The 27,025-nt window shown below is 38.0% G+C and overlaps 1 protein-coding gene across 1 annotated transcript in view; it reads left to right on the top strand.

The window, feature by feature from the left end:
• The first annotated feature begins 2,378 nt into the window (after positions 1-2,378).
• The window catches only part of LOC132338100 (dynein axonemal assembly factor 11-like), a 50,079-nt gene continuing 25,432 nt past the window's right edge, over positions 2,379-27,025 (top strand). The window contains exons 1-8 of the mRNA XM_059867296.1: positions 2,379-2,788; positions 5,871-5,928; positions 6,979-7,185; positions 8,009-8,178; positions 21,380-21,547; positions 23,571-23,648; positions 25,454-25,626; positions 26,608-26,807. Of these exons, the coding sequence (XP_059723279.1) occupies positions 2,737-2,788; positions 5,871-5,928; positions 6,979-7,185; positions 8,009-8,178; positions 21,380-21,547; positions 23,571-23,648; positions 25,454-25,626; positions 26,608-26,807 (1,106 nt within the window). The 5' untranslated portion in view covers positions 2,379-2,736. The remainder of the gene's footprint in view (positions 2,789-5,870; positions 5,929-6,978; positions 7,186-8,008; positions 8,179-21,379; positions 21,548-23,570; positions 23,649-25,453; positions 25,627-26,607; positions 26,808-27,025) is intronic.

The raw sequence follows: 27,025 nt of genomic DNA, 5'->3' as shown, positions 1-27,025 counted from the left end.
GCCAAGTTATGGTGCAATATGTGCTAAAATCTCATCTGCACACTCACAGAGGAGCACAGAATAGGGGGAGTGGGAGCACAGCAGTGGGGGAAGGAGCCCAAAGAATTCCCTGCACCCAGCTGTTCCCATTCCAGGAGCCATCAGCCCATCAAAAGCCTTTCTGATCGGCCAGAGGAGCCTGGGAGCACAAAGGCAGGTGGGAACCTGAATTAAGATTTCAGAGGAATGGACACTTTGTCTGCTGGGCCTTTCCCAGGACTGTCCCAGAGGAGTCTCAGCCCTTGTGGCCAGGCATGGAACCCACCCAGATGAGTTAACACCAGAGCACCTCGGGACTGGGAGGAGCTGCTGCCTGGGGCATGGGACACCCGTGGGCTAGGGTGTCTCTCTGTGGGCTGCTGAGGACCTGGGCAATCCCAGCCAGCTGTACCTGTGTGTGTGATGGTCTGCGCCACCAACTGGGCAGTGGGCTGAGAGCTCAAATGTCCGGGTGCATGAACCTGGTGAGACTGGGATCTAGGGGCAGCTGTTGGGCAGAGTTCCTGAGCCCAGCTGCTGGAGGGGCATGTAGAGATGTGTGTATCCTCACTAGAGGACTCCTGCACTGTTCAGCCAGAGGGGTGAGAAGGATGAGGCTCTTGGTGCTGTGGGAGTGCTCTCTCTGTGCCTGTTGCCTGTGTTGCCAGCTGTGTGTGTAACGTGGTTATAAATGCACTCTGTGCGTGTCCCTCCCAGGGGTACTGGCTCAATGCTGGTGGGACCCCAGGCATGGAGCTGCCCCAGCCCCACTTCTCTTGGACTGTCAGACTCTGCACAATCTGTTGCATCAAAAGCAGAGTGAGCCTGGGAGAAGTGTACAAAGATGGGTGGTATTTAGTGTTGTAACTTCTAATTTCCTTCCTTTTGTGGGTTGGATGGTAATGTGTGCCACAGGCATAAAACTACTGCAAGTAAGCTTGTTGTGTGCTCATTGTAAAATTTGAAACCTGGTTATTGTTGAGATAGGGTGTGTTGGTGGAGTGGGAAATTTGAGAAGCTACAGGGTGAAGAAAAAAAAAGCTGTATATAAACCCTTGTGTGTGCATGTATTAACTATAGTCGAGCACTCACCTATAAAATATTCACCAATGCATGAAATTTATGCATCAAAAGCTTGTGGAACAGTGAGTTTCAGATACAAATAGCAGTGATTAAAAAAGAAAACACCTCCAACCCTGAATGTGATGATATAGACACAATATATAGACAAACATGAAATGCCAATGTCCTTCAGAAAAGCAGTTCAAGCTTGGAATTAACTTCTTCCTGTTGAGAATAATAAGAAAAGAGACCAAAAATATGCCCAAGGAGTAAATTCCTATGTGTACAGAAATTCTTCTGTAAGTGACCTAGTTTTAAAGATCATTGGGAATTTATATTCATTGCCTGTAGAGAGGCAGGGTGGCCAGGGAAATGCTGCTGTGATGAAGCCCATGCATCCGTGGAAATAGTGCTGGACTAAATTTCCTCATTGACATAACTCCACTAAATTAAAAGAACTGATGTGAAGATGGACTATGTCCCTATTTTCATGTTTAAACAAAAGGATCATAAACTGTTCATTTTAGTTTAACTCGTAAACAGAAGATCTTTTGCAACATCATAATTGCCTAATTCCTATTTTTGTTTCCTTTTCTGGAACGTGAGCTTTTTACATTCTTTTTATCAGTGGAAGTATTTTTCCTTCTCCAAGGGGAAAAAAACCCACAAACTATCATAAAATAAATCATATTTTACTAGATGTATGGTTTCATTTTTTTGTCAGTGATACATACAGACATCAGGAAAGAAAACTACTGTATCATTTTATCTATTTGGAGATGAAGTGTTACCCCCTAAGGCTGTACAATTCAGTGTCAAGCAGCTGATTTATATTACTTTAGTATGTAATAGTTCTGTAGCCAAGTCCTTTGATTGCCAGGATATCTTCTTCAGGCTCCATTTCTCTTGTGTGGATTTGACTTTATTTTTTATACTTTAAGATATGATGAATGGATACCTTACAGAGTATGAAACATTTAGCATTCAACAATGACTATGTTTACAAATAGCTTTATTCCTTTCTTCTTTCTTTGGAATTTAGATTAATATTGCATGGCATATATTTGCAGTAATGTTTTCAGCTGTGAAACATAGCTCAGAACTCTGACCAAATGTATCTTCTGTAGAATAGTTCTTTTGCAAAATGTATTGGGGTTTTTTTGGTGGGTTTTTTTTTTTTTTTTTTTTTTTGGTAACTGGATCATTTTCTTACATCGAAGCCTGCCAGGCTCACAAGTATTTCAACAAATTGAATGATTCTATACACAACTTGAAAGTTTTCTGTGCAAGATGGAAAAGCAAATCTGAAACAAAACTCTGTGTCACTGATGAGAAAATGTTCTGTCTTTGTTCTTTGTACGATCATTGGGGCGAGACGTTATTTGTAGTGCTTCTTCTCTTTTGCAACAGCCGGCAGGAGCGTTCATGGCTAATCTTTATCTTCGGTTTGCTCTTCAGAACGAATGCCTCTGATGTGAGGCTACTTTACAGGAAACGTGACCTCACTCGGGCTCTGTGCCGCTGATTGCACGGGCTGTTTTCAAAAGGAAACAGGGGACTTGCTAGACCTGCCCTTGCGAAGAGTCAGGGCTGAGCTCTCCCAGGAAGCTGCTCAAGGAACAGCCTCCACCAGCCGCCCCACGGGCTCTCCGGCTGATGAAGAGAAATTTTTTGCACGCATGTGTTGATTGTGAAATGGATTTTCCAGGTTTGAAGAATTTTAGACTTACTTATCTCTTAATATATTTGCCAGCTGAGGAATAGCTAAGCTTTGGATTCATTTCTGTGCTGCTCTTCAGGAAGTTTCGCAATTTTGTGAATGTTGCTACCATTACCTGCAGGGAGAAAAGACAAAGCTGCTCTTCAAAAACAACTGATATGTGTGAACAAATAAAACTCTTTGTAGACACTTGTGTTTGGTAGATAAAATAGAATAAAACTGATTGCCTGGGTTTCAGCTATTTGAATAGTTAGCACTATATTTTGGTAGGTACTAATGTAAATATTTAGATTGTATGCTGAAGGCATCATTGGCTTAAACACTAATTTGATTTTTGGAGGGAAAGGTAGTTAAAACAGACTGGTTTGCACAATGACTTTTTGTTTATATTACAACATGAACTTTTGTGTGTTTTGAAATCCAAGGGGGGTTGTTGCCTTAAATTTTTATTTGGATTCTTGACATAAAATGTTGCCACATTCACCTCAAATTCGCTTTTAAGTGAGATTTCATAGAGCTGTTGGCTTTTTCTCGTGCCATAGTTTAGGCATGCTGTGTTGAGTTGATGGCTTATTTCGTGGAGTACAGACACAGTACCACTGCTCCATTGTACAGTGGTGGTCGAGAAGCTTTGTTTTGTTATGTCATTACTATAGCTTCTCACGCTATTAATAGCACAGAAATAGGACTGAATATTAAATGAAAGCAGAACACTGTGCAGCATTGTCTACAACATAATGTTTCCATGTTTTCTCCATCATTGATTGAATTATTTTCAAGAACTCTCTTCATTATGCATGAGCCAAAAATTTTCCTGATCACGGGCAGCAAAAAAATCTGTTGGACTGCCTGTTCCATGACTGTTCACAGAAGCTTGATATTATCGTTGCTTAAAATAGTTTAAAAGCAAGTTACAGCTGCTTATTAACTGTTCTTGAAAAGAGGGAAATGCCTTGCCTCCCCAGTAGTATATCTGCATATGTATATTGTTGACTTTCCTTTAGAAATAGATGAATATACTCTATTTTATCTTAAATTTTATTTCTCTGGAGGGTGGCAAATAAACATCCTGCAGAGAAATACCTTGCAAAGTTATGAGAGAATTCAAATGAGGAACAGAAGGACTGTGGTTTGTTCTGCCACTGTGATCAGCATGTGTCAACACTTTCTAGTTTGTGAAAGCCCCACCCCATAGGAAAGCTGCCACTCCTAGAAGTTATTATTTTTAAGACGTTGCTATTTTTTATTTTCATAACTGAAAGAATTGTGTGCAATACAGCTCTGCTGTGGGTTTCAGTTGCTGGAAAGTTTCACTCTCAGATTATTAAAGAGTTGTGATAGACATAACTGATCCTGACATATACTTCTATATATCCTCTTCAAACAAATTTGCCCTAGAATCAGTTACTTTTGCCTAAGTGAGAATACATATAACTAATATTGTGATGGATATTGCTGATACTATCTTACACATCCTGATTTTCAAACAAGACAAAATAAAACATGCTTCCATTTCTTTTTAAACTCTTTTACAGATAATCTATATTCCCTGTTATCCTAGGGTGTATGAAACAGTCCTTTTCAAGATGTATGGAACATATTGCATCAACTCCAGGCGCAAATAAATTTGAATACGTTTGTGAGAGTTTTAATATAAATAAATACCTTGTGAAGGGGATCTTTTTTGACTGATAAGACTTAGGATTTTGCTGGTTTTGGTTTATATCAGATCTACCGACTGCTTGTTGAGTCCTTCCTGTATTTTCTTCTAAAGTTTGAATGCATTTCTTGGTTTTGAATGTAAGATTTTTTTACACATTTAAGAATCATGATTTTGCCTAAAAGAAGAGAAATTATTTCAGGAGGTAGTTGTACGTTAAAAATAGCTCTAATACATGTCAAACTATGAAATACACCGCTGGTCCCATTGTACAACTTGCTCTGTGGCGTTGTGACTGATGCTTCTTGATCTCTCTGTACCTTCCCCCAAATTCTTTCCATTTTCTCCTTTTTAAGTTATTTTGGCAGCCATTAGAGCATAATTTGTTCATGGTAAAGTGATTAATTTTTTTTTTCCGAAATGGTAGGAGAAGCAGTATATATAGGACCAAGGTAATGGGACTGATTTGTGAAAAATACCCTGAAAGTTTTACTTCTCTTCTTTCGTCACCTTGCCTGGTCCCAAGTCTGAGTCAGCCTTCACACCCAGTCTGTGACTGACAACTGAGCTCCCATGGAGGTTAAACAAGATTACCAAAGTGGAAACCCTGACCTTCATGTCTTTTCTTTGCCTCAGCTCATAACTGAACATAAAAATATAAAATTCTCTTAGCCCTATCTCCTCTCAGAGGTGAAGGATGGGCATTTACTAACAGTGTTGTAAGTCTGAAGCTCTAAAGATTCAGGAGAGACAAGCTAGTATAGGGAAAGATCATATCTTTTATCTTTTTATGGAATAATAGACATAAATTCTCCCTACACATAGGCCTTGCTCATATTTTGTAAGATTGATTCTGTCAGGTGCAGAACATGCAGCAGCACTTTGCACACTTGAGCCATGGTAATCCAGACAAATCCTATTTCCTTAGTCTCCTGCTACAATATTACTGTCAAATATTTGTCACTGTAGTAATCCCTGCACTCATTGGGCTATGTCTACAATTTTCATCTGAAAAATATAATGTACTGGTAATGGTGGCCTTTCCATTCTACTCTGTATCTAGTGCCAGTTCAGGTTCTAGCTTTAGCATGAAGCAGATTTCTGATAAAACACCTTAAAATTACTGCAGTTGTTGTAATTGTGTCCATAATTATTTCTCTCAAGTCTGTTATCTGGGCAGAGTACAGATATCTGATTTCTGTTGGCTCTGATTCTGTGTTTTCCTGGTTGAAATGAGCTTCCTATAAACACTAAGTCTTTCCCCAATTCCTTCATATGTTTTGTCTCCTCTAGTTCTTCTCTTAATTTTCTTTTCATTTTTAGCTTTTTTTATTATCTTTCTGGTTTGCACAAGCTACCTGTCAGTGAATATGATAAAAATTCCTTCTTATTTCACCTTTGCCTCTGCAGGTTCAACACCATTTAATGAAGAACATAGACACAGCCTCTCAAGACATATTTTTCCAAGGTATTAAGGAAAGTTACACTTGCTTAATTTTATTTTGTTTTGGCATACATTTTGTAAAAGCCCTTTTGGGCCACTGAGAAATGTAGTGCTGATAATTATTTAATTACTGCCCTAAATGGAAGTTCAGAAGTACTGCTGTGGAGGTTGGAAACACTGGCTTTGCAATTACAAGGTTTTGGAGTATCTCTCTTCCATCTGCTTTTCCCTACACTGAAATTATGGTATCTCTCTGTGACATACCATATGGGGTAGTTAAACCTCTTACTGAAACACAGGCCAGACACTAAATCAATCCAGTGTCTTCCTTTCTTTCCATGATGTCACTATATGGCAATGTGGAACTCATAGGTGTTAAGGGGAAAGGTATAAACATAAATTAAATTTTAGTCAAACTAAGTACAATGTCTACAACTTTTAGATCCTTTCACCTCTGTCGCTACTCCCTTCTGCTTTAAACACCAGAGAGTTTATTTTTCTGTGCTGTATTTAATCCCAAAATCAACTGTGTTTCAGTGCTGGATGGAGCAATGTGTGGGCTTTATCCCATGTTGTTCCAGCTGCATGGCATTCTAGGATCTGTGAGAATTAAAAGTCTTGTATTCTTAAATCTTCACCAAGTATGGCTAGTTTATAAAAAAGCAAGTAAATCCTGCCTGGCTCAGGGGCACCCAGATTCTGCCACGTAGAGGTACTCAGAGATGCCAAATACTGGAATACCTCTGATGGCTCCAGGTCAGAGTAGGTCCAGCAAGGCTCCTTGGCCAAGAGCACTGCCACAGAAACACACCAAGCACTTCTGAGCTCAAACTGGCTTCAGGAAATGCTCCCCTGGCATGTATGCCTCCTGTAATCTGAAGCTCTGGAATGTGTGATGCACACGTCAGCCGGCTGAAAACCCCAGTACAGAGTAATATCATTACATCCACGTATTTTAAATCTATGTCATTACCAGTCCCCATCAGCTTGAAATGTAAAATCATTACTATTAAATCATGGGCTTGCTCTGTCCAGACCTTCTCTAAATTAGAGGCTTTCATTTCTCCTTTTCAGTCATGCTTGTGCCTTTTTGGATGATGATCCTGCCTATGAGTGCTCCACAAACCCTCTGACAGGCTCCGTTCCTACATGCCGCCACAGCCCTCGACTGCTTTCTAACGGCTATTATGTTTTGACAGAAGACAGTTTTCTGTCTGATGAAGGCAACATAACACTGACACCATCCCACACCAGTGTTACATATAAAGAGAATTTAGTTCGGTAAGTGAACTATGTGCAGATTTTACTCCATGCTGGTGATTGCCTCCACATCTCTGGCCTTATCTAGAGCTGTATCTGGAGGTGTCTTTGTGTCTGTCTATATTTTGCTCGGCATAAGACCAGCATTACTTCTGATTGGGAACATCTCAATTACTTTAGAGAGTGCAGTGAATGAAATGACCTGATTTTCAGTCACATCTTACTACATAAAAACTCTTAAGTGCAGAGTTGTTGCTATAATTGAATTTGTGTCCAATAAAGGAAAAGGAGAGAGCTACAGCTCATTTTGCCAATGGGGTGTTACTCTGATAAGGACTAAGAAAAAATGTGTATATATATATATATATATATATATATAAGTATCTTTATCTAAAACACATATACACACATAAATAAAAATAAAAAGGTCTGGTCCTGGAATTCTTACTCAAGCAAAACATTTCATTATTCAGAAGAACAACAATTTAGAAAGGCATGTAAAATGTAGTTCAAAAAACCTGGAATTCAATGGATTTAGACTACCCCAAATCAGATACAGCAGTGAAAATCACAGGTAGCGCTCACAGTACTATCAGAGAGCAGTAGCTGTGGTATCATTTGGTACCACAGTACCCAGTATCACGACAGCATGATCAGCCCTGCTGTTAATACATTCCCTGACACATTGTGGTGTGCAGTAGCCATTCCTGGTGACGTGCCCAGGGTCAAGAACAGGGCTGGGAGCAGCACCCAGAACATGTCATTCCTGCAAGCTTTAGAGCTCTGTCCCAGCTCAACAGGAAAAATTAACTCTATTCCTTGGCAGCATATCCTTTCTTTCTAGGGTATTCAGGCGAAGGAAGAAAATCCGTCGCTCTCTTGACAGCTTGTTCAATCTCAGTGCCTCCAGCTCATGGCTCAGCTCCACCACTCCCAGCAGGATGGATTTCTCCCTTGTAGAGGATCCTTGGCCTGATGGAGGCAGTAAACTAGAAGCCAGTCACAGTGATATTGGTAAGCCCTGATCAGGTACCTGGTAATCAAGATACAACATTGCAGTCTGTGTTTAGTGTGAATTGGGTATCTCTTTCTGGAAGTTATGCAGGTGTTGTCTGCCAAGGTGTGCAGGTAAAGGATAGAATGAAGTACAGAATTCTAAGGGATAAATAAAGCTCCTGGCATTAAAACTAAGTATGAGTCTGCAAAGACCTCTGTGCCAAAAAGTCATTTTTTGACTGACTTTGAATGCAAAGTCATCACCAGGAATGTTTATTCTGGTGTAATTAACACCTGGCACTGTCTGCTTTCACCTGGCTTTTTCAATAATTTCATCTGTTATGCCCTATGCAGTTTTGTCTTTATTTTGCATATTTCCTCCTGCATACATTTGAACCCACCAATTCCCTACCCATAACAATTTGCAACCTCTCCTGTGATTCAGTAATTAATTCCAAAATTCATTAATACAAAGTCTCAGAGCTCTTCCTCCGTGCAATCTCAGTTATACATGCATTTCTTGTAGGTGATTCAGACTTTTCTTCTAAATATAATAACCATGTGTCACAAAGGCAAATTCCAGCACCCAATGGAGCATTTCTCACCAAAGATGATGAGTTTCTTCATTTTGAGGAACCATTTTGTGCTTCAAAATCCTGCTCTTCATTTATGATAAATGCAAATGAAGAGAATTGGAGCAATGCAGGTATGTTATGTTCTTATTCTGGCATGCCTCATTTCTAGAGTGAAGTGAAAATACATTAAAAATATGGATCTGGCCCCTTGCAGAATAGAATCTGTTTACCAAAACATATATTTTAAATGAATGATTAAAAATAACAAAATCATAAAAATGGTATTTGATTACTACCCCCCTGCTCACATCTTTTCCTCACCCGTTTTTCAGAAAAAAAGGAGGAGTGAAGAGGAAAATGGAGGAAAGGGCATGGGAGCAAAAACTAAAACAGGCAATTATGCAGAAAGGCTTGTTTTCTAAGAGCATGGAGGGCACAGTGTTTCTGTAGTTGTGGGGGAAAAAGACTCCTGAGAGACACCCAGAGCATGAAAATTAGGTTTCTGCTTTGAATCACTCCAAGCAAGTTCTCTTTAAAAGCAACTGAAGAGACTGGTCTCACACGCTGAAGGTAGCCTTTGCAAACACCTCCTGTAAAATATTTACTTTCATTAAAACCCATTATTTTCCTGATTTCTATTTTAGAATCCAGGACACTGCAAAATGTCATTTCTCAGATGGTTGCACTGATCATGTGTTTAATCATTTCAGTATGTACAAGGTAATTTTTATTTATTTTATTTTCTGTTTCTGACATGAGTACTTGCTTCATTTCAACTGGTGAATAAAACTTAAATTAAGGGTCACATTTTCAAAGTTATATGTATCTCACTGTGAAAATGTATTTTCACATAATAGTCAATGCAGGCAAATATCTGAGCTATATAGATATGCACAAAAATAAGAAATATGTATGCAGATATGAAAGCTACTTTGCCAAGTGTGCTTTGACAGGGGTTTTGGCAGGCTGAGAAGAATCAGAATGGATCCATGTCTTTCTAAGTGAGTTTTTCTCTCAGTCTGAATGCTGAGGTCTTTCTTTCCAGGAAATTATCTCTGATAGTTTACGTAATTGAAAGTTCCAAATTACAGTTCACCTACCAGAGTTCAGAGGGTTCATTTGCAAGAACCCTTCCTCCTCCTCCCACCCAGGCTTCACCTCTTTTAACCCAATATGCATCCCTTGGCTTTTTTTAACCTTTCTGGGTATTGTTATATTCTCAGATATTTTCTGGGAGGACTGTCTGCCACTTTGTTGCTGATGATTTTAGTTTGTAAGTATAGAATTTCTTTATTTCCAATTTCTTTATTTCCATATTAGAATTTCTTTATAATTTTTTTTACTAAGTCACATCTGAGGAACAATTCTTTCCTTGAATGTATATCCATGGGTCTTACTGATCCTAATATAAGAGCAGTATATGGTCAAATGGGAACAAATGTAGCCTTCAATCCATTACAGCATTTTGCATTTTAATTTCACAGTTCTTTTGTCCCAGGATGCTGCTATGTCATCTTTCTTCAGTCTCGATACATTTTTTAAAACAACTAAGTTTTGGTAAGTGGTTCCAGTGCCATGTGATGAACAGAGAAATTTAGACAATTTATGATAAGAAGAGGAAGGAGATTCCTCCTGTTGTTTTCATGTCAGAAGATAGAAGGTGGGATCTGAAGTTACTGATGGAGCATTTGGCTTTTCCAGTTACTGATTTGTATTCGTAGAAACTTTCTTTTAATTCAAAAACCTGCCTTTTCATGATGTGTAATAAATGTTGTAGCAGAAAAGGGAGGTAAACCTAATATGCCACGACACGATGCAGACACAGTCCAAGCAGTGTAATTTAAGATTCTAGAGGTGTACTTTCAAGCCTTGCACTGAAGTCCACCCCCAGGCCACCAGACCTAGCCTTTTTTTTTAACTGGAAAAAATAAAACCAGCTAATTGTGATGCTTGCCACATCACCAACTTCCAGGGACTACAGAATTGATATAATTTGGTCTCTCTAACCCAATGCACCATTAGCTCACACATAGGCCTTCATGCTGAAAGCAAGTATGGATGTGCTGGATTTATGAATTACCATTCTTTCACCTTTTTCTTTCACCACAAAATTCTGAATGTCTAAAATACAAAATGCTTCTAAGACTAAAAAGTTTGGGCTCATCTGAATTTTTATGGGCTGAAAGTGAAGCTCAAGAGGAGCTTTTTTGTTTCTGAAGCTGTCAGGGTTCAGGAGATCAGAGTATGCCAAGGGCACCAAGACAATCCGGCAGACCTCAGCCTTTGAATTGGGTACATTGGAAGTCAGAAACAGCAAGGCACAACTTGGACAGCCCCAGTGCAATGACAGTCCCACTTTTTGACAGATGATGTATCAGTTTGTTGCTATGTCTCTAGTCCCTAAAACTTTGGTTTTACCAAAGCCACCAGATCAGGACCAGTGTGTTGCAAGCACATGCCCCAAAGTGCTGCTTTCCCTCTCCCTGAATAGCTTAGCCCTGAGTCATAACAAAGCTGTTCTTCACAAGAGAAAAAACACACTCTGAGAGCTCTTCAGCAGCAGGTATACAGAGAATGCCTCTTTTATGCTTATCTCAAGTGAGAAGTTACCTGCTCAAACAAGTAGTCCTACAGCTTAGCTGAATCTGTCAAACAGGACCAACTGATAATATATAATAATTATAAGAAACTGTGGTTTAAATCAAGACATACAAAAATATAGTCTTCTTTTTTTTTTTTCCCCACAGACAATAATAAGAAATAAAAAACAATTGGTGAGTACATGTTTAAGTTTAGAAGGAATTCCATATTTTTGGGGATGAGTCCTATTATGGAACAGGGTCCAAACATACCAGAAAGGTTCCATGGACTTTTCATTAAAAGAAGGTTCAGCTACAGGACCCTTGCCAGTTTTCACTGCAAATTACTCCACTTTGATGTCTACAACTCCTTTTTTATTGCATTTAGATTGAATATTTTCTTTCTGTTGTCTAGGAGCAGTGTCTAAATAGTGTAAGCTGTTAACAATTGCTGTGCTTCAGCCCAGAGAAAACATGTTTTTCAGTAACAGGCAAAACAAGCCTTCCTTTTCCCAAGTGTGAACTGAACAGCAGGACCAGGTGCTGTGCTGCTCTGAGCTGGTTGCATTCCACTGAAGCAGTGAAGCAGCACCAACATGAATTGGTCCAGAATATCTGAAAAACACTTAGACATTCTTCTATTCCCTATTCTCTTTCCTCATCCTCACACTCCAGTTTCTGTTTATCAAGAATTTCTAAGCCTTGCTGCAGCTCAAACCTTTAAAAGAAGAGCGCTGATTTATTTGTACTTGGAGTTGGTCATCCCAGTCCTGGCTCTGTTATTTCCTTTATGCCTTTACTTTGTACAGTTAAACATGAAAAGAAGGAACCAAGTGGAGCTCTGCCCAGTTTGTGTTCCTTATAGAGTGGCTAGAACAGCCTTCTTCATCAGTTTCCTGGTTTAGTGCAGTTCAGCTTCTGAGATCTAAAGGCATCTGCAGAGCTGCAGACACAACCTGGAAAACCTTTCTTTCAGCTCTTAGAAGGGGGATGTTAATCCTGAGAACAAAGCTTGTTAGAAAGGAGTGCAGGCATTTGATCACTTTGCCTATGGTGACAAAATGTCCTACTCACAGCATGCCAAGCTGGGGATGCCACATATGGCACTTCTTAAAGTCAGTGGAACTGTTTATGTAAGGGCTGAAACACCAGAGCTTGAAAGCTTACTCTGGTTTTGAAAGCCACTGTCAGTGTTAACCAAAGCAGGTGCAACAGGATGGAGTAGAGAACTTGGCACTTGTTGTGTGGCAGGACTAAACTAAACACAGACTGACACAGGTTACTGCAAGACAGGACCTTCCACAGTTCAAAACATGCTTGTATCTTGTACTTTGTAAAAACTTAAAAGCAGAGTTGTTACTTCTGTGCATTTTGAAATGAGTTCAATAACAGTTTTTATTTTTCCTCCTCCTCCAATTTATTTTCATCAGCTCTTCAGCACCAAACTCTGGGATACCTCCTTATGGCCACGGTTACATGTTCCTGTGGGAAAAAAAAAATATAACAGATTTGATAGTATTCTTCCTCCAAAACACAATTAATTTTAGCTTTATTTTTCTTCTGGTCAAATGTGAGTGAGGCCTTAGTTCTTGGCGACTACCTGAAAGAACTCACACAAAGAAAGTCTCTGTCTGTAGTATCTTGTCTAGATAATGAAAAGTGTTTTGCAATTCCCATGAAATATTTTTTTTTTATAAAAATGATGTCATATTTTATGTATTAATTTCTTGTTACAACATGCTATCAAAGATAATGGATTTAGACAGTGGCTGAATACTAGTGATAACTGATCTACTATGTAACTAAAACCGTATTTATTATACTCATCCTCATATTTACTTGTAATTAGTGCACTTGAATAATATTGTAGGTGTTAAATATTTCCTCTTTAAAATACATAGACAACTGAGAGTAAATATCACTCTGTAAAACGTGTAAATATTTTGTTATTCATTTTATGCCTATCGTAAAAAGTCCATTACTAAAATGATTTTAAAATTAAAGGATTATAAAGATTTTTAGTGTTTAAATAATCTCTTGAAATAATAATCTGGAAATTTAAATCCCATTCTGAGAGAAAAGTCTGACTGTAATTACCCTGCAATCATCAAAGCAATTATGCTGAAAACTAGAAGAGTTCACTGTAAACTCATTAGTTCACTGTAAACTATCAAAGAAAAATCTGATTGAGATTGAAAAAAAAGTCTACAATAAATTCCTATAATTCGTCTATTAATAAATACAAACTGTAAATCAGAATTGTTCTGATCTGGAGTGAGAGAACTCCTGGGACAATTTCTCAATTGGAATTCAAGGGCTAAAAATAAAATGCTCAGGATCTATTAAGATCTGCCTTCCCTGATATTCGTGGATGTTGAACTAACAAAGTTCTTGTCAGATACCAGACTGGCTGGCTTTGGCAGTTCCCTTCTGTATATTCCTATGGACATAAAAACAGGCCTGATCTTTTTTCTCTGAAAAGAGGCACAATCATATGATTCTTCCTGTTGGATAAAAAAATTGAAGGCAGGATTTTTTTGATGAAAAACTGAAAAAAAATTTCCAACCTAAATATGTAAATCCAGACTTTCAGAGGTAATGAGTATTTGCAGCTTCTGGTAACTACAGTATCAAGCCTAGGATAACTGTGGAATAGAATTCTCTCATAGTAAAACCACTTATTGATTGGTGATTAACTGACACATATAACAGGGAAAACAACTAGAATTTTATGGGGTTTTTTGTCCCCAGTGATTAAACATTTACTCCCTTTTAATATAGCACGTTATTTAGAGAAAAGAATCAAATAAAAGTGCTGAGATGTAGATTTATACCCATCCATGCATTTTTTCATACAATTTATTGCTTTTTTAATATATATGATCTTTATCATTACACCTTGTCTTATACTCTCTTAGTTCAGCTGTGTTCAGGTGAATTTCAGGGTCATTCCTGAGTATATATCATGCAGTGCTTTATAGGAGGAATGTTCATGTGGAAGATGATAATATTGATGCCATTCCTTAATTTTTAATGTTCCTGGTCTGTGAGCAAGTCTGTTTGTAGTTATCCTGAAAGCATTACTCATGAAGCCAAACCATACAAAGATTACCATCTTTTATTTAAGTTATATGGAATAAACTGCATGGTACAGAATACAGGTTATGACCACTTAGTCCAGTTCTGCAAAATCTTCTTTTTGATGTACATTTTTATGAACTGGCTGCACTATTTTGTAAACCTCTGCATGTTTCTGTATACACCCAGCAAAACTGTTACTTCATTTATATTGTTTCCATTTTTATGGTTTCTCATGCTGTTTTTTTTCCCCCATCTCTGGCATTTCTATATCAGTAAAGTTGCTCCTGTTCTTATTTCTTCTTGTATTTGAGAGTGTTTTTCAGTAATGAAGATTGTTTTTATTAGAAATTGCATATATTTCAGTGAATTTCTTATTTCTGAGTTCATGTCCTACCCTGCAGATTGTGTGCTCTTCGAGGGAGGGTTTTTTAGTACTTTAGTGCAAACATAAAGCCTTGTTTTGTACTGGTGACTACATTACCTAGCACCACAGAAAAATAAAATAAAAAATAATATTTGAAAAAACAGTAATTCAATAGGAAATAAATAAAAATAGATAGGTTTAAATTCTGAGTGGGTATCAATCAGCTGATTACACCAGCCAAGACTCTAAGCTGCAGCATTTCAACAGCTTTGTCCATGGATACCAATTTTCTGGGGTTGGAGCACCTTACATGACTGTATATATGGACAAAGTCAAGACATTTCCAAATTACTTCTGTATTAATAATGCTATAAATGCTAGCATTGTAATAATAATGCTATAAAGCTTGTTTTTGTCATTACATAGATATACACATTGCATTATTTTACACATGAAACAAATAAAGTTGTAATATATTCAAATGGTAAACTGGATTTCTTCATGACAGACATGCAGAGGTGACTTTTTCTTCTCATCTCCAATGTCCTGTTAGTAATATGGCTCTTTACATTATCTCTGGCATGTACATTGCTTCACGCTAGGATTTCAGGCTTGTGCTGCTGAACTCTTGGTACATAATTTAAAAAAGAAAAAAACCAACAACTGTGTGAAAATAAAGAACACAGCAAATAACATACTTCAGCATCTAGCTTTGCCCTGTGTGTGCCAGACCACCAGGTGAGGACTAGTGTGTTGCAAACATGCTCCAAAGTGCTGCTTACTGTCTTCCTGAATAATTTAGCCCTGAGTCAGAAAAAAACACTGTTCTTCACAAGAGAAAATCAAATACATTCTGAGTGCGCTTCAGTCAGTGGTGTACAGATAATTCTACTTTTGTGCTCATCACAAGTGAGAAGTTACCTGCTTGAAGAAGTCCTGCAGCTGAACTAGATTTGTCACACAGGACCTATGTACATACTGATTAAAACAAACTGTGGCTTAACTCAGGACATAGAGCTACAAGGGTTTGGAGTGAAGTTGAGCTGGGGAGAAGGGAGAAATAAAAGGAGGGTGGATTTAGATTTGTCATTATGTCTCTCTATCCTACTCTGTTTAATTGGCAAAAAGTTAAATTAATTTCCCCAAATTTATTCAGTTTTGCCCATGATGGTAATCATTTGATGTCTCTGGCCTCATCTCAATCCATGAGCTTCTTATCATATTTTCTCCCCATCTTCCGTTGAGGCTGGGAAGTGAGAAAAAAAAAAAGCTGGTGGGCACCAGGCACTCTGCCAAGTCAACCCACTCATCAAATCAACTCACTCATTAGGTAATTTAATTAATTGCAGATTTTATATTCCTTTCTTTAGAATTATCGTCCAGGATACCTGAAAAAAGGAAGAACACTTTCCCCCCTTGATTTTAGCTACATCAAGTAACATAGGCATTTCAATGTTACACAACATAAACACAGGGTTTAAAATACTGTACACAGCGAAAACAAGATTTTTTTCCTTGTTTGAAATTAATACTTTGATTGTGAGTTCTGTTCCCAAGTAAAAAAAAAAAAATACTACTAGCAAATAATTTTTATTTGAAGAGGCCTGCAATTTGATATAAATGTGTAGGTAAATGTGTAAGCCCTTCTTTAATGCCTGTGATTCTGTGCAGGGGCCCTGGGCCACATCTAACCATCTGTTTAAACCTCGGAGTGGAGTTGTTACTTACCCAGTCAGATAGGCCAGGACAAATACAATGGAGTCAATGGAGTCAAAGTGCATGAACCACTCCTGCTCCTTTGTGTCTCATCATCTCCACAAACCTCAGGAGCCTTAACTCAATGGCACCTTCATACTCCTCTAATCAGCAATATAGATAGAAAGCTGCTGAGTGGCTGTGGGGAGCTGAATTTACATCAGATGTAAATGGCTAAATAAATGAATTTGATCTTTATTTAAATTTATAGGTGAATTTCCTGTTAGTAGAAGATGACACTTCGGTTTGATTAGACCTTTAGGTTAATGAAGACAGGTAAGAATGACTTTCCTGATGTCACCACTTTGATCCGATGCTGGTTGTGATCCAGAACTGAACAGGCTGTGCAGGGAAGTGAGGAGTCACCATCCCTGGAAAAATTTGGAAGAGGTGCAGACCTGGCACTGGGGGGACATGGCTTAGGGGTGACTTGGCTGTGTCAAATTAACGGGTGGGCTTAGTGAACTTACAGGCCTTTTCCGACCCAAACTGTTCTACGATTCTAAAATTGTACAAGACTGTGAATCACTGGAATAGGCTGCCTTCACGAACAACGGAAAACAAGCTTTCAGCCCAAAATGTGTGAGGCAAACTAGTTGACGGATACGCAGCAGGACGACAGAAGTGTCATGCAAAGGACGAGACGTGAGATTTATGCCGGAGGAAAAGGCACTGATCTCTGCCTGCCGAGGGAGGGCAGGGCCGGGATCCTCCTGGGCGCTGCAGCTCCGCCCGGGGCTCCAGCGAGGCCCCGGCGCCGCCCTCAGCGCCGCCGCCCGGGGCCGTTGCTGTGGCAGCGCGGCGCGGCCGGGAACGGCGGCGGCGGCCGAGGGCGGCCATGGTGCGCAGTGAGTGTCGGAGAGCGCCGCTTCCCTCCCCTCCCCGGGCCCTGCCCTCCTCTCCGCGACGGGCCCCGCGCCCTGCGCGCCTCCTTCGTGTCCGCAGAAGGGCGACAAAGCTGGGGAAGAGGCTGGAGCACAAGTGTGATGAGGAGCGGCTGAGGGAGCTGGGGGTGTTCAGGGGAGACCTCATCGCTCCCTACAGCTCCCTGACAGGAGGCTGTGGCCAGAGGGCGGCCGCCCTCTTCTTCTGTGCGACAGGGCAAGAGATGGCCTCAAGTTGCGGCAGGGGAGGTTTAGCTTAGATGTTGGGAAAAAATTGTTGATGGAAGGGGTTTTCAAGCACTGGAGCAGGCTGAGCGGGGGTCTGGTGGAGTCACTACCCCTAGAGTTATTTAAAACTCATGTAGATGTGATATTTAGGGACATGGCTTCGTGGTGGATTTGGCAGTGCTGGGTTGTACTAGGTGATCTTAAAGGTGTTTTCCAATCTAAACAATTCTCTGGTTCACGTTCCCTCTTGCCACAGTTGTCTCCCCTCCCCACCATCCCCACAGTCCCCTGGCAGCCCCCTGCCCTCCTGCCTCCCTTGGATAATTGTCAGATTTTCCTCCTCACTGGCAATAACTCCCATTTTATCTCACCACGTGAAGCACAGGGGTTCCTTGCCTCCCAAAGCAGCCCTGTGAGGGGACTGGGGTGGCCCAGGTGGGGACCCCTCCTTGGCGGGCAGCCCCTGCAAGGATAGGGATGGCTTATGTCAGAGCCCAGCTCTGTCAGATGTGGAAAAACCCCAAATGGAGGTAAAACACTCCATACTCTTACTTAGGAATTGATCATCTTTTACAGGTACAGTGGTATGACCCAAAAGGCTGAGTGCTCACACCTTTTACTCGTGAAAAAGGAGTTCCCTTCCTCTGTGATTTTTCTTGCAATCTGTTTTGATTGTATATTATCACTGGACTGCCAGTCCCATGCTGAGCTCAAACAGTGCTTTGGACAGGAGCTGCTTCTCCCTGCAGGGAGCTGGCAGATGCCTTCTTGGAGCAGGCACTGCCTGAAGGAGAATGACTTTATCTCCTGAACAGCCCAGCACGAATTTGAGTTAAAAATAATGGTGGCTTACTTCACTTTTCTGAAATGCAGCTTCCCCCACCACCTCCTGATACACCTGCAGCTGTCCATCTGCTTATTCTTTCAATTTCCTTAATTTTATCCTTAATTTCTGCTTTGTTTTTCGAGTAAAGCATGTAAGTTTTGGAAGCCCAGGCATTAGAACTTCAAGATCTGTTCTCTCCACTTGATTGATGCCATCCCTCATTTCCTCCTGTGTTCATGGGAACCTGAGAGTAGCTGTGAGCTCTCAGGTTGCTGCTCCAGTCTCCTATTACTGCACACAACACCAGAAGATGTGGATAATGAACTTTTTAATGAGTTCAGCGTGTTTTTCAATGTCCCAGAAATGCTGTTATTTGAATTTTATTTAATACTTGTCTTCTCTTGCAAGCTTGTTTCCCTCATTCATCTTAATTGAACTAGATCTTACAAAATATGTCAGATAGGCAGTTCCCTACAACAGGATGTCAGATTTGGTTTCTAAAGCTTCACTGTAGCTTCTATTGTGAAAGACTGTCTCTGCTTTGCAAATCATCTGTTAATGAAAGTGGACATTGTTGGAGAATTGCTGCAAAAATAATTTCAGTTTTTCATCACCAAATGGAAATTGGGCTGTAATTAACTTTCAGGAATAGTTTGTATGACTTCTTTTTGTATGAAGGGTATAGAGCATAATATTGCCACCTGTGAAAAACGCCTATCACTTGTTTTTAAAATCTTAAAAGTTTAATAGTAATAAAATGGTTTAAAAAATAGTAATATAATTAGAGTAATAAAAATTTGGACAATCAGGATTTAGGACAATATGAGACAATAAAAACAAAGAGTTAAGGATACCTTTTTCTGGGCAACATAACAGAGGATTAACCCTTAAAAACAACAGCCTGTTGCATATTCATACACCTCCTACATGATGCATAAATTCCATTCAAACAAAGGATTCTGTCTGATCAGTGCCAACTTCTTCCTCTTAATCCTCACAGCATTTTCATGGCTGAGTGAGGCAGGAAGAAGTTCATTTCTTCTGATAATGGAGCAATAAATTCTCTTTCTGTGAAAGATTTAGGTGCCCCGTGGCTGCTATCTCAGTGCGAGTCCTCTCTTTAAAAAAAGTATCTTACATAGCATAGTTTGTATTTTAACATTATGTTATAACCTAGAACGATATTTAACACATTACTTAAGAAAATTAATAATATTCATTTTAATATTTGAGAAAAGCCAATCATAAGTGCATTTTTCACACCACCAGTGTGTATATATGCAGATTGGGGAGTATTGTTTTCCTGCTCAAAATTACCTGGTAGTAGTGGCACTGAAAAATCTGCAGCCAAACACAGTAGTGAGCAGACTTTTTTTTTCTTTCAATTTCCAGCAGATTTGCCAAGTAACTTAATAAAATGTCAGTGTTTTTTTCATATTTACTGTGAAGACTGAAGTATTTGGTCACAATTACTGACTTTTTTTTTTCTCTTTTCTCTGTTACTTCAATCAAGTTCAAGTGGAAGGGAAGATGATTGTTCAGATGCAATAAACCTGCTCAATGTGGTTAAAAGAGACAAAGCCACCTTTTCCAATATGATTTATGTACAGATAGGTTCCCCCCTTTAACCAATATCTGTATCTCCACATTTAATTCTGTAAATTAATTCTGTCAGGTGAAACTCTTTTGAGCAGAAGGGAGATTTAATCCTGGACATTTATAAATAATATATTATAAATACAACCAGTTTCACCCTTCCCTGAAGACTGCAGATAGAGGAGCTGTACAGACACATGAGAGTTTGGGCTGTATTGGTACATAGTTTGTTGGTCCATGGGAATGTGTGCAGCCATTCCAGAACCTCTAATAAAGCTGGATGATTTCACAAAACCTCCCTGAGACAAAGAAGTAAAGAGTACTTTTAATTAATGCATGGTAGGAAGTTTGTTTTCACTGATCTTTATATACTTTTAATTTACTGTTCTTCAGATCTTTTTTGTAAGGCTTTTTTGTCTTTTTTGTTTTTTTCAGCATTAAAAATCATGAAAATACCGATGCTAACTTGATAAAACCCTATGGTTTTCCTCAGGACTTCACTATAGTCCAGTGCTTGTCAAGGAGAGGAAAATGCTGCCACTTTTTGGTCCAGTGTGCTGGAAACAAAGCTCTGTTATCTAGCTCAGGAGTGAGCACTGGTTCTTGTAGAATTTCTTTACCTTCATTATATGTTTGAGAGACTGCCTGGCATTAAATATTACAGTATGATAACTGAACCCAGGTCTCTGGTGTTTTTCAGCCACTGTAACTCCTTTGCTGGCTCTGATGAGCTGGTAGTGCCTAAGAAATACCAGGTATACATTTCATTCTAACATAAACATTTATAAACATGAGTTAGTTATGGAATAAAAAATATCTGCCCACTTTCAGCATTTATCATGCTTATTTCTGTGCACCCTGTGCTGCTGGAAGAATATGATGACACACTCTAGTTTGCTTCCCCCCCCATCCCCCACTGCTGTCTGGGATGTGAACATCTGGCATCTGGAAATAAAACAGCATAAAACACTCCACTACTTGTCTCCATGAATCAATCTGCAACCCAAGCTATGCTGAAAATAGTGGCTGCTGGATTAATTTCTGCAAGGGTTGTATCACATTCTTATGGAAGACTCAGCAGTTTTCATGTGGATCTTTCCAAATGTTACAGGTGACGTGACTGTGTTTCACAAAAGATGTTTACTGTGGCAGAGTGGGTTGAAGCTACTTGATATCTTGATATCTTTTCTGGCAGATTTTATTTTTGTTGTCATTTCTACTGGGCTATTTGGTATGGTGGAACAAAATATTTTAATGATTTTATAATTTGCTCATAAGTCAGATGGCAGAAAATGATTAAAGGGAAATATGACATCTGATGTTTCTTTCAGTCACTGAAGATCTTGTTAGAAGACGTGCAGAACATAACAACTGTGAAATTTTTTCACTGGAAGAAATCTCTTTACATCAGCAGGAAATAGAAAAGCTAGAGCATCTTGACAAATGGTGTCGAGATTTAAAAATTCTCTATCTTCAAAATAACCTAATTCCAAAAATTGGTAAGTCTATTGTCAGTATGATTCTTCTAAAATGTATTCACATGCATAATTTTGAAATCAGAAAAAAAAAGTATCCTGTTATACTTAAGGGAATGGGCTCCTAACAAGAGTTGCTTTCTTGGTTTCTTTATTAAATTTCTAAGAAGTTCAGGAATTTTCAAGGGAAATTTAAAATTAAAAATATACTACTGAGATACAAGTCACTAGAATATGAGTGTGAAACACCTTTTAACCACCTTAAAATTTCAAAAATCAGGATATAGTTTAAATATCCCATCTTGTAGCAGAGTCAAAAGAGTTTGCCATATACCATGGACTCTGATATCACAGGATTAGCTCTTTCCGGCTCTTTTTAAAATTTCATTTTCATGCAAATCTTTTTTTTTTTTTGTTAATATTGAAACAATTTTTATTGAGATAAAATATTTGCTTGTGTGCATGAGCATGAACCAAACTTTCTGCAACAAAGCCTTAATGGTCTTCCTGCACCACAGGACAAGATATAATTTCATATGGTCTGGTTTTGTTCCGTATTGGAAGATGTGACATCAAGCATTGGGCTGGAAAAGCTTAGAGTCTACACATATTGTGTAGATGAACAACAAAAAGTTGGAAGTGTTCAGAAATTATATTAGAATATCTCTTTGAAGTTCCTTAAGAGGAAGACAAATATACTAAGTTTTTAGGAGGAAGTTCTGTGTTCAGAACTCGTAGGCAAATCCTTAGAGTTTCCTGATGAGTCCCTTGAGAACACTTAATCTTTCAAGTGAGAGATTTAGATTTAGCATTTCCTAAAGTGGAGGAATCTTCTCCCAGAAAGAACAAGTTTTTTTAAGCTGCTTTGTACTTCTTTGCTCCATCAAAAGAAGGGGTAAAATAAGTTGGTTTTCTCTCTGTTAATGAGTCCTTAATAAGGCACAGGATTTCATCTTGTGGTCAACACTCAGGCCTCCTTCAGGTTAGCACAGGATATCACATTCAGATTGTTGCTTTTTGAACACAAATTTTTTTCAGCAATTTCATTTTTGAGACTAGCAATTTTTATGTTACTATAATCTAACTGTAGGAGTTGAAAAAGTATGCAACTTGCTGATTCATATATTCTTGTAAAATATGACAGCTTTCTGAGGTAATACCTTAATAACAAATAAAAAAAAAAAAACCAACAACCCCAAACCAAAAAACAACCAAAACAAGCACCACCAACTCCTCTCCACACTATAGTAGTGGCCAAAAACTTTGTCAACAGGGGCTATGTTACAAAGTACTGAAGTTGAGAAGTTTTTCTTCCCAGTGGATACCAACATCTCCTTGCAGAGGACACAGCAGTTCCAAGCATGCTTCTGCATATCATAGAGAAATGGTTTATATTGGCCCTGTTGGGCTGTTTCTTTTCTCTTCTTAAAGCAAACCTTGATGCAGCTCTTGAGATCAGCCCTGCCTCATGAGCAGGCAGGGGCTTCTCAGGCATCCCTTGTGTGTGTGAGTGGTGCCACTGGCTTCAACACAGCTCTCACATCATACAGAAATACAGAAATGTTAATTTCTTTACAGAAATACTGCAACAAAAACAAACATCCAAACTAAGCTGCACAAGTTCTTGCTGAGAAATTGACGTCACCATTTGTTTGTGAATTATGTAGAAAATACCTCTCCAAATTCTTAGTGAACTGTGGTAGGATTCATGTCACTGAATTTGTAGATATCTCACATTTCCCAAGATGGAATGTCTCACTATGCTTTTTCAGCCATTTCTCTTGAATTAGATATGCGTTTTATGGATTTGTGATAATAAATGTGTTTATAACTTTCCTTATTATTTTTGCTTTTTTATTTTGTGTTTTCAGAAAACTGTTTTGTCTTTTTATTAACATTAAAATATTAATGTTAAGTAATGTGGTACATATTCTGATTTGTCCTTTCCTAATTTTTTTTTCTTCATTGTTGCTTTAAAGTAAGCAAGTGAAACCATCATACTTTCCAGTGCTGAAAACTGAAATAATCCATCTATATTTTGTTACAGAAAATGTGAGCAAACTAAAGAAGCTGGAATATTTAAATGTAGCTTTGAACAACATTGAAAGAATTGAAAATCTGGAAGGTCAGATTTTGAAAAAAGCCATTTTGCCTTTTCATATTAGAACACTGAAGTTGTGTCTTGGTGTAAAAGACAGTGGAAGCCATTAAGCGTGCCCACCTGTGGGGGTATTTTGTGGATCTGTAGAGGATCCTTGGGTGCAGGGTTTCAGTAAGTTCTTCTTTGTAGCAAGCACTTCCTACTGCTGAATTTTTCTCTTTGAAGTTTCCTAAATGTCTCCTGGTCATGTTTCATCTTCAGGTATCAAATGTCACACACAAGAAGGTTTTATGCTCAGCACAGGTTGTACTGAGGGTCTGAGGTTTTTTAAAAGAGGTTTTCAGAGGATTTTTTTTCTCTTTCATTGCTTGACATCATATCTGTTTTATCTGTGTTTAATCCTTTATCCTGTCACTTTTCCACATTTCATGTGCAAAGTATGGCATTTTCCAAGATTAAAATCTAAGACCTGGAGCAACCCATAAGCACATTCCACATTACTTGAATAATATATGACTGGATTGTTTTCTGTTTCTCAGTTCTGATCAGGCCAGTTGCTGAATCTTTAATATATCCATCTTGACAAAGGAACGCTTAAAAAAAAAAAACCAAACAAACTGGTTGGTTGGTTATTTGTATGTGGGTTTGGGTTTTGGTTTTGGTTTGTTTTTCTTTTGTTGGTTTAGTTGGGTGGTTGGTTGGTTTACTTTGTGTTTTTTAGTCTGCAAGCTGATTCAAGGGGATGGCTTAAATAAAAACCAAGCAAATAGACTAAACACAAATTTGAAAATGGTGAAGAAGTAGGTAGTGTAGTACATATTTGGGAATTTGCTGAGAAAGTTGCATTTATTTTCATGCCGCAAAATTTTAAATTCATCTGTCAGTCTGTATTACTTATTACTGTGATTTGTCATTTACTTAGGAGTTCGGCCTTTGGGATTGGCCCTTGCATAAATTTGGGTTATTTAAATCCCCTAATAAATTGTTCTACTTTGTTTACTTTCTTACAGCTCAACTGTGCATAAAAATTAGCAGATAGACCAGGAAAGGAAAGTGATTACAGTGATGTGAATCAAAGCTGAGCTTGTTCTCAGTTAAACTTTTTATTCTTAGAGTCAAGTTTATGATTCATGAACACATTATGTTAAAAGGAAAGGCTAATAAATTTAAAAATCAGATTCTCCAGAACATTTTGTTATCTAATTTATAGTTTCTGTTTGTAATGAATTGTTTTAGTACAAACATTTTCTCCAGTATTTGCAATTTAACCAGCGATAAAGTATTTACAATGACAGCTGAGTCCAGAGTGGGAAACCTAACTTGCAGTGAGTTTTTGGGAAGTCTTATCTTTGTACTTGAATAATATTACCAGAGATAAACCACACTCAGAACTGAAACTCATAATTGACCCTGCTGTCTTTAATCAATTGGATTGGATTTTAGCCATATGATTGAGATTTAGCTGAGAAGGGGTATTGAGGCAATCAGACTGTTAAAAATGAAATCCAGCTTATCTGAAAATTAAATATTTAATAGCTTGTCCATGAATGTCCACAAAGTTTTGATACTGATAAAGCAAATAAAGTTATGGTATTTTGTATTTTATTGAGGGTTTTTTTAATTCCTGTAAATATTGTAAGCTCATAAACTTTAGCTGTGAGTCACTCTCTCTCAGAAAGAGTCTTGGAAAAGATGAGTTCTGATAGAATGAAACCAGTTTACAGAACACAAATGGAGACAGTTTTATATCCAATTGTGTCTGTGTGTGTATGTATATCTTGTGTACAGTTATGTTATGGACAAATTGAATTAAGGTTTCTTTCAAACAGGCTGTGAAGAATTAAAGAAACTTGACCTGACAGCAAATTTCATTGGTGAACTCTCCAGTATTGAATCCCTAAAATGCAATATTCATCTGAAGGAATTGTTTCTAATGGGTAACCCATGTACTGAATTTGAAGGATATAGACAATTTGTAGTGGCAACTCTTCAGCAATTAAAAGTAAGATTTTAAAACTTAAATCCAAATAAAACATGAGTACTGTTGACTGAACATACTTATCCTAAACAAAATAAACACCTTATTTGGAAAGCTAATAGACTTTTTCTTAATGCTCACAGGAAATTAAATTCTATTCCAAAGAAGAAATTACTACAATAAATAATATGATAATAACTGGTTCTATTCTGATGGAATCACAATTATTCATTAACTTTTCTGTCATCTTTATTGGAGATTCTTAAACAAAAGTTTTTCAGTTTTTTTTCAAATAAATGTATTGTACAGTTCTGGCAGTTTTTTCCTCATGGTTGTTATAGAAAATGTATTTTTAAATTATTAGCAAGATTGCAGAAAGTTAGTGGGTTGTTGGTACCATTCCAACATGTACTAAACCTGCAGTGTGAGACAGTAAAAAAAATCCAAGTTAGTGTAAAATTGCACTACATTGCATTGGCTGGAAATAGACACTTTGAGATTGTGGTTTCCTATAGTGACTGAACTGATGTAATGATTTCCTGCCAATGAAGCAGTCTCAGGCCAGAAAGATGTTCTCACAATTTTCCTCAGAGAAGCACAGGCACTATTTAACTTATTAAGAGTAGATTCAACTTACTCAGTTGGCAGTAAACTTAGACATCAAAGGAAATAATTTTGGGTTGAATCAAAATCAGACAAAGAACAGAAATGGCTGAAGGGACTCTCTCTACTGTATAGTCTAGTAAGACTAATTAAAATTCCTGGAAAATGCTAAAAGCAGATCTTAGAGACACAAAACCATTTTCGATCTGAATAGCAAGTTATTGTTAATTCTTTGTAATAAAGTATAACTCACATAGTGCTATTGATATGTGAAAGATTCATTTCTAATTATAGACTTAGAACTTAATTATCCAAATTAAGCTACAATTGAATAGATTTATTGATTTGAATATGTTTATAATTTCTCGTATATTTAATATTTATTTTTTCCTCTTTGGGAAGTATTTGGATAGTAAAGAAATAGAACGTTCAGAGAGGATTAAAGCACTTCAAAACTATCCAGAAGTGAAATGGAAAATCAGAGAACAAGAAGAAGCTTACCTTCTCAAAAGGGCCAGAGAAAAGGAAGAGGCTCAAAGAAGGGTGCAAGAAAGAAAGGATGAGAAACAGAAACAGACTGACTCTAAGCTTGGATGTGACAGGTAACAGTGAACAAAAATAATTTGTGAGGAAACATAATTCTTTCTTTATTCACAAGTTTGGCTTTTTCCATTAAAGAGTTTATATAATTTCACTTAAATATTTTTGTTCATCTTATTGTTGATTCAAGCAGAGTTATTTCTCCTCATTCACGTTACCTCTAATGAACAATATAATTAGTTACAAATATAATTTATTATTGACCAGCAGACACAGTTCA

This window comes from Haemorhous mexicanus, chromosome 1 (genome assembly GCF_027477595.1).
Source record: "Haemorhous mexicanus isolate bHaeMex1 chromosome 1, bHaeMex1.pri, whole genome shotgun sequence".
Taxonomy (NCBI): domain Eukaryota; kingdom Metazoa; phylum Chordata; class Aves; order Passeriformes; family Fringillidae; genus Haemorhous; species Haemorhous mexicanus.
Note: the sequence above shows the minus strand (reverse complement) of the source record. Positions and strands in the feature narration are given on the sequence as shown.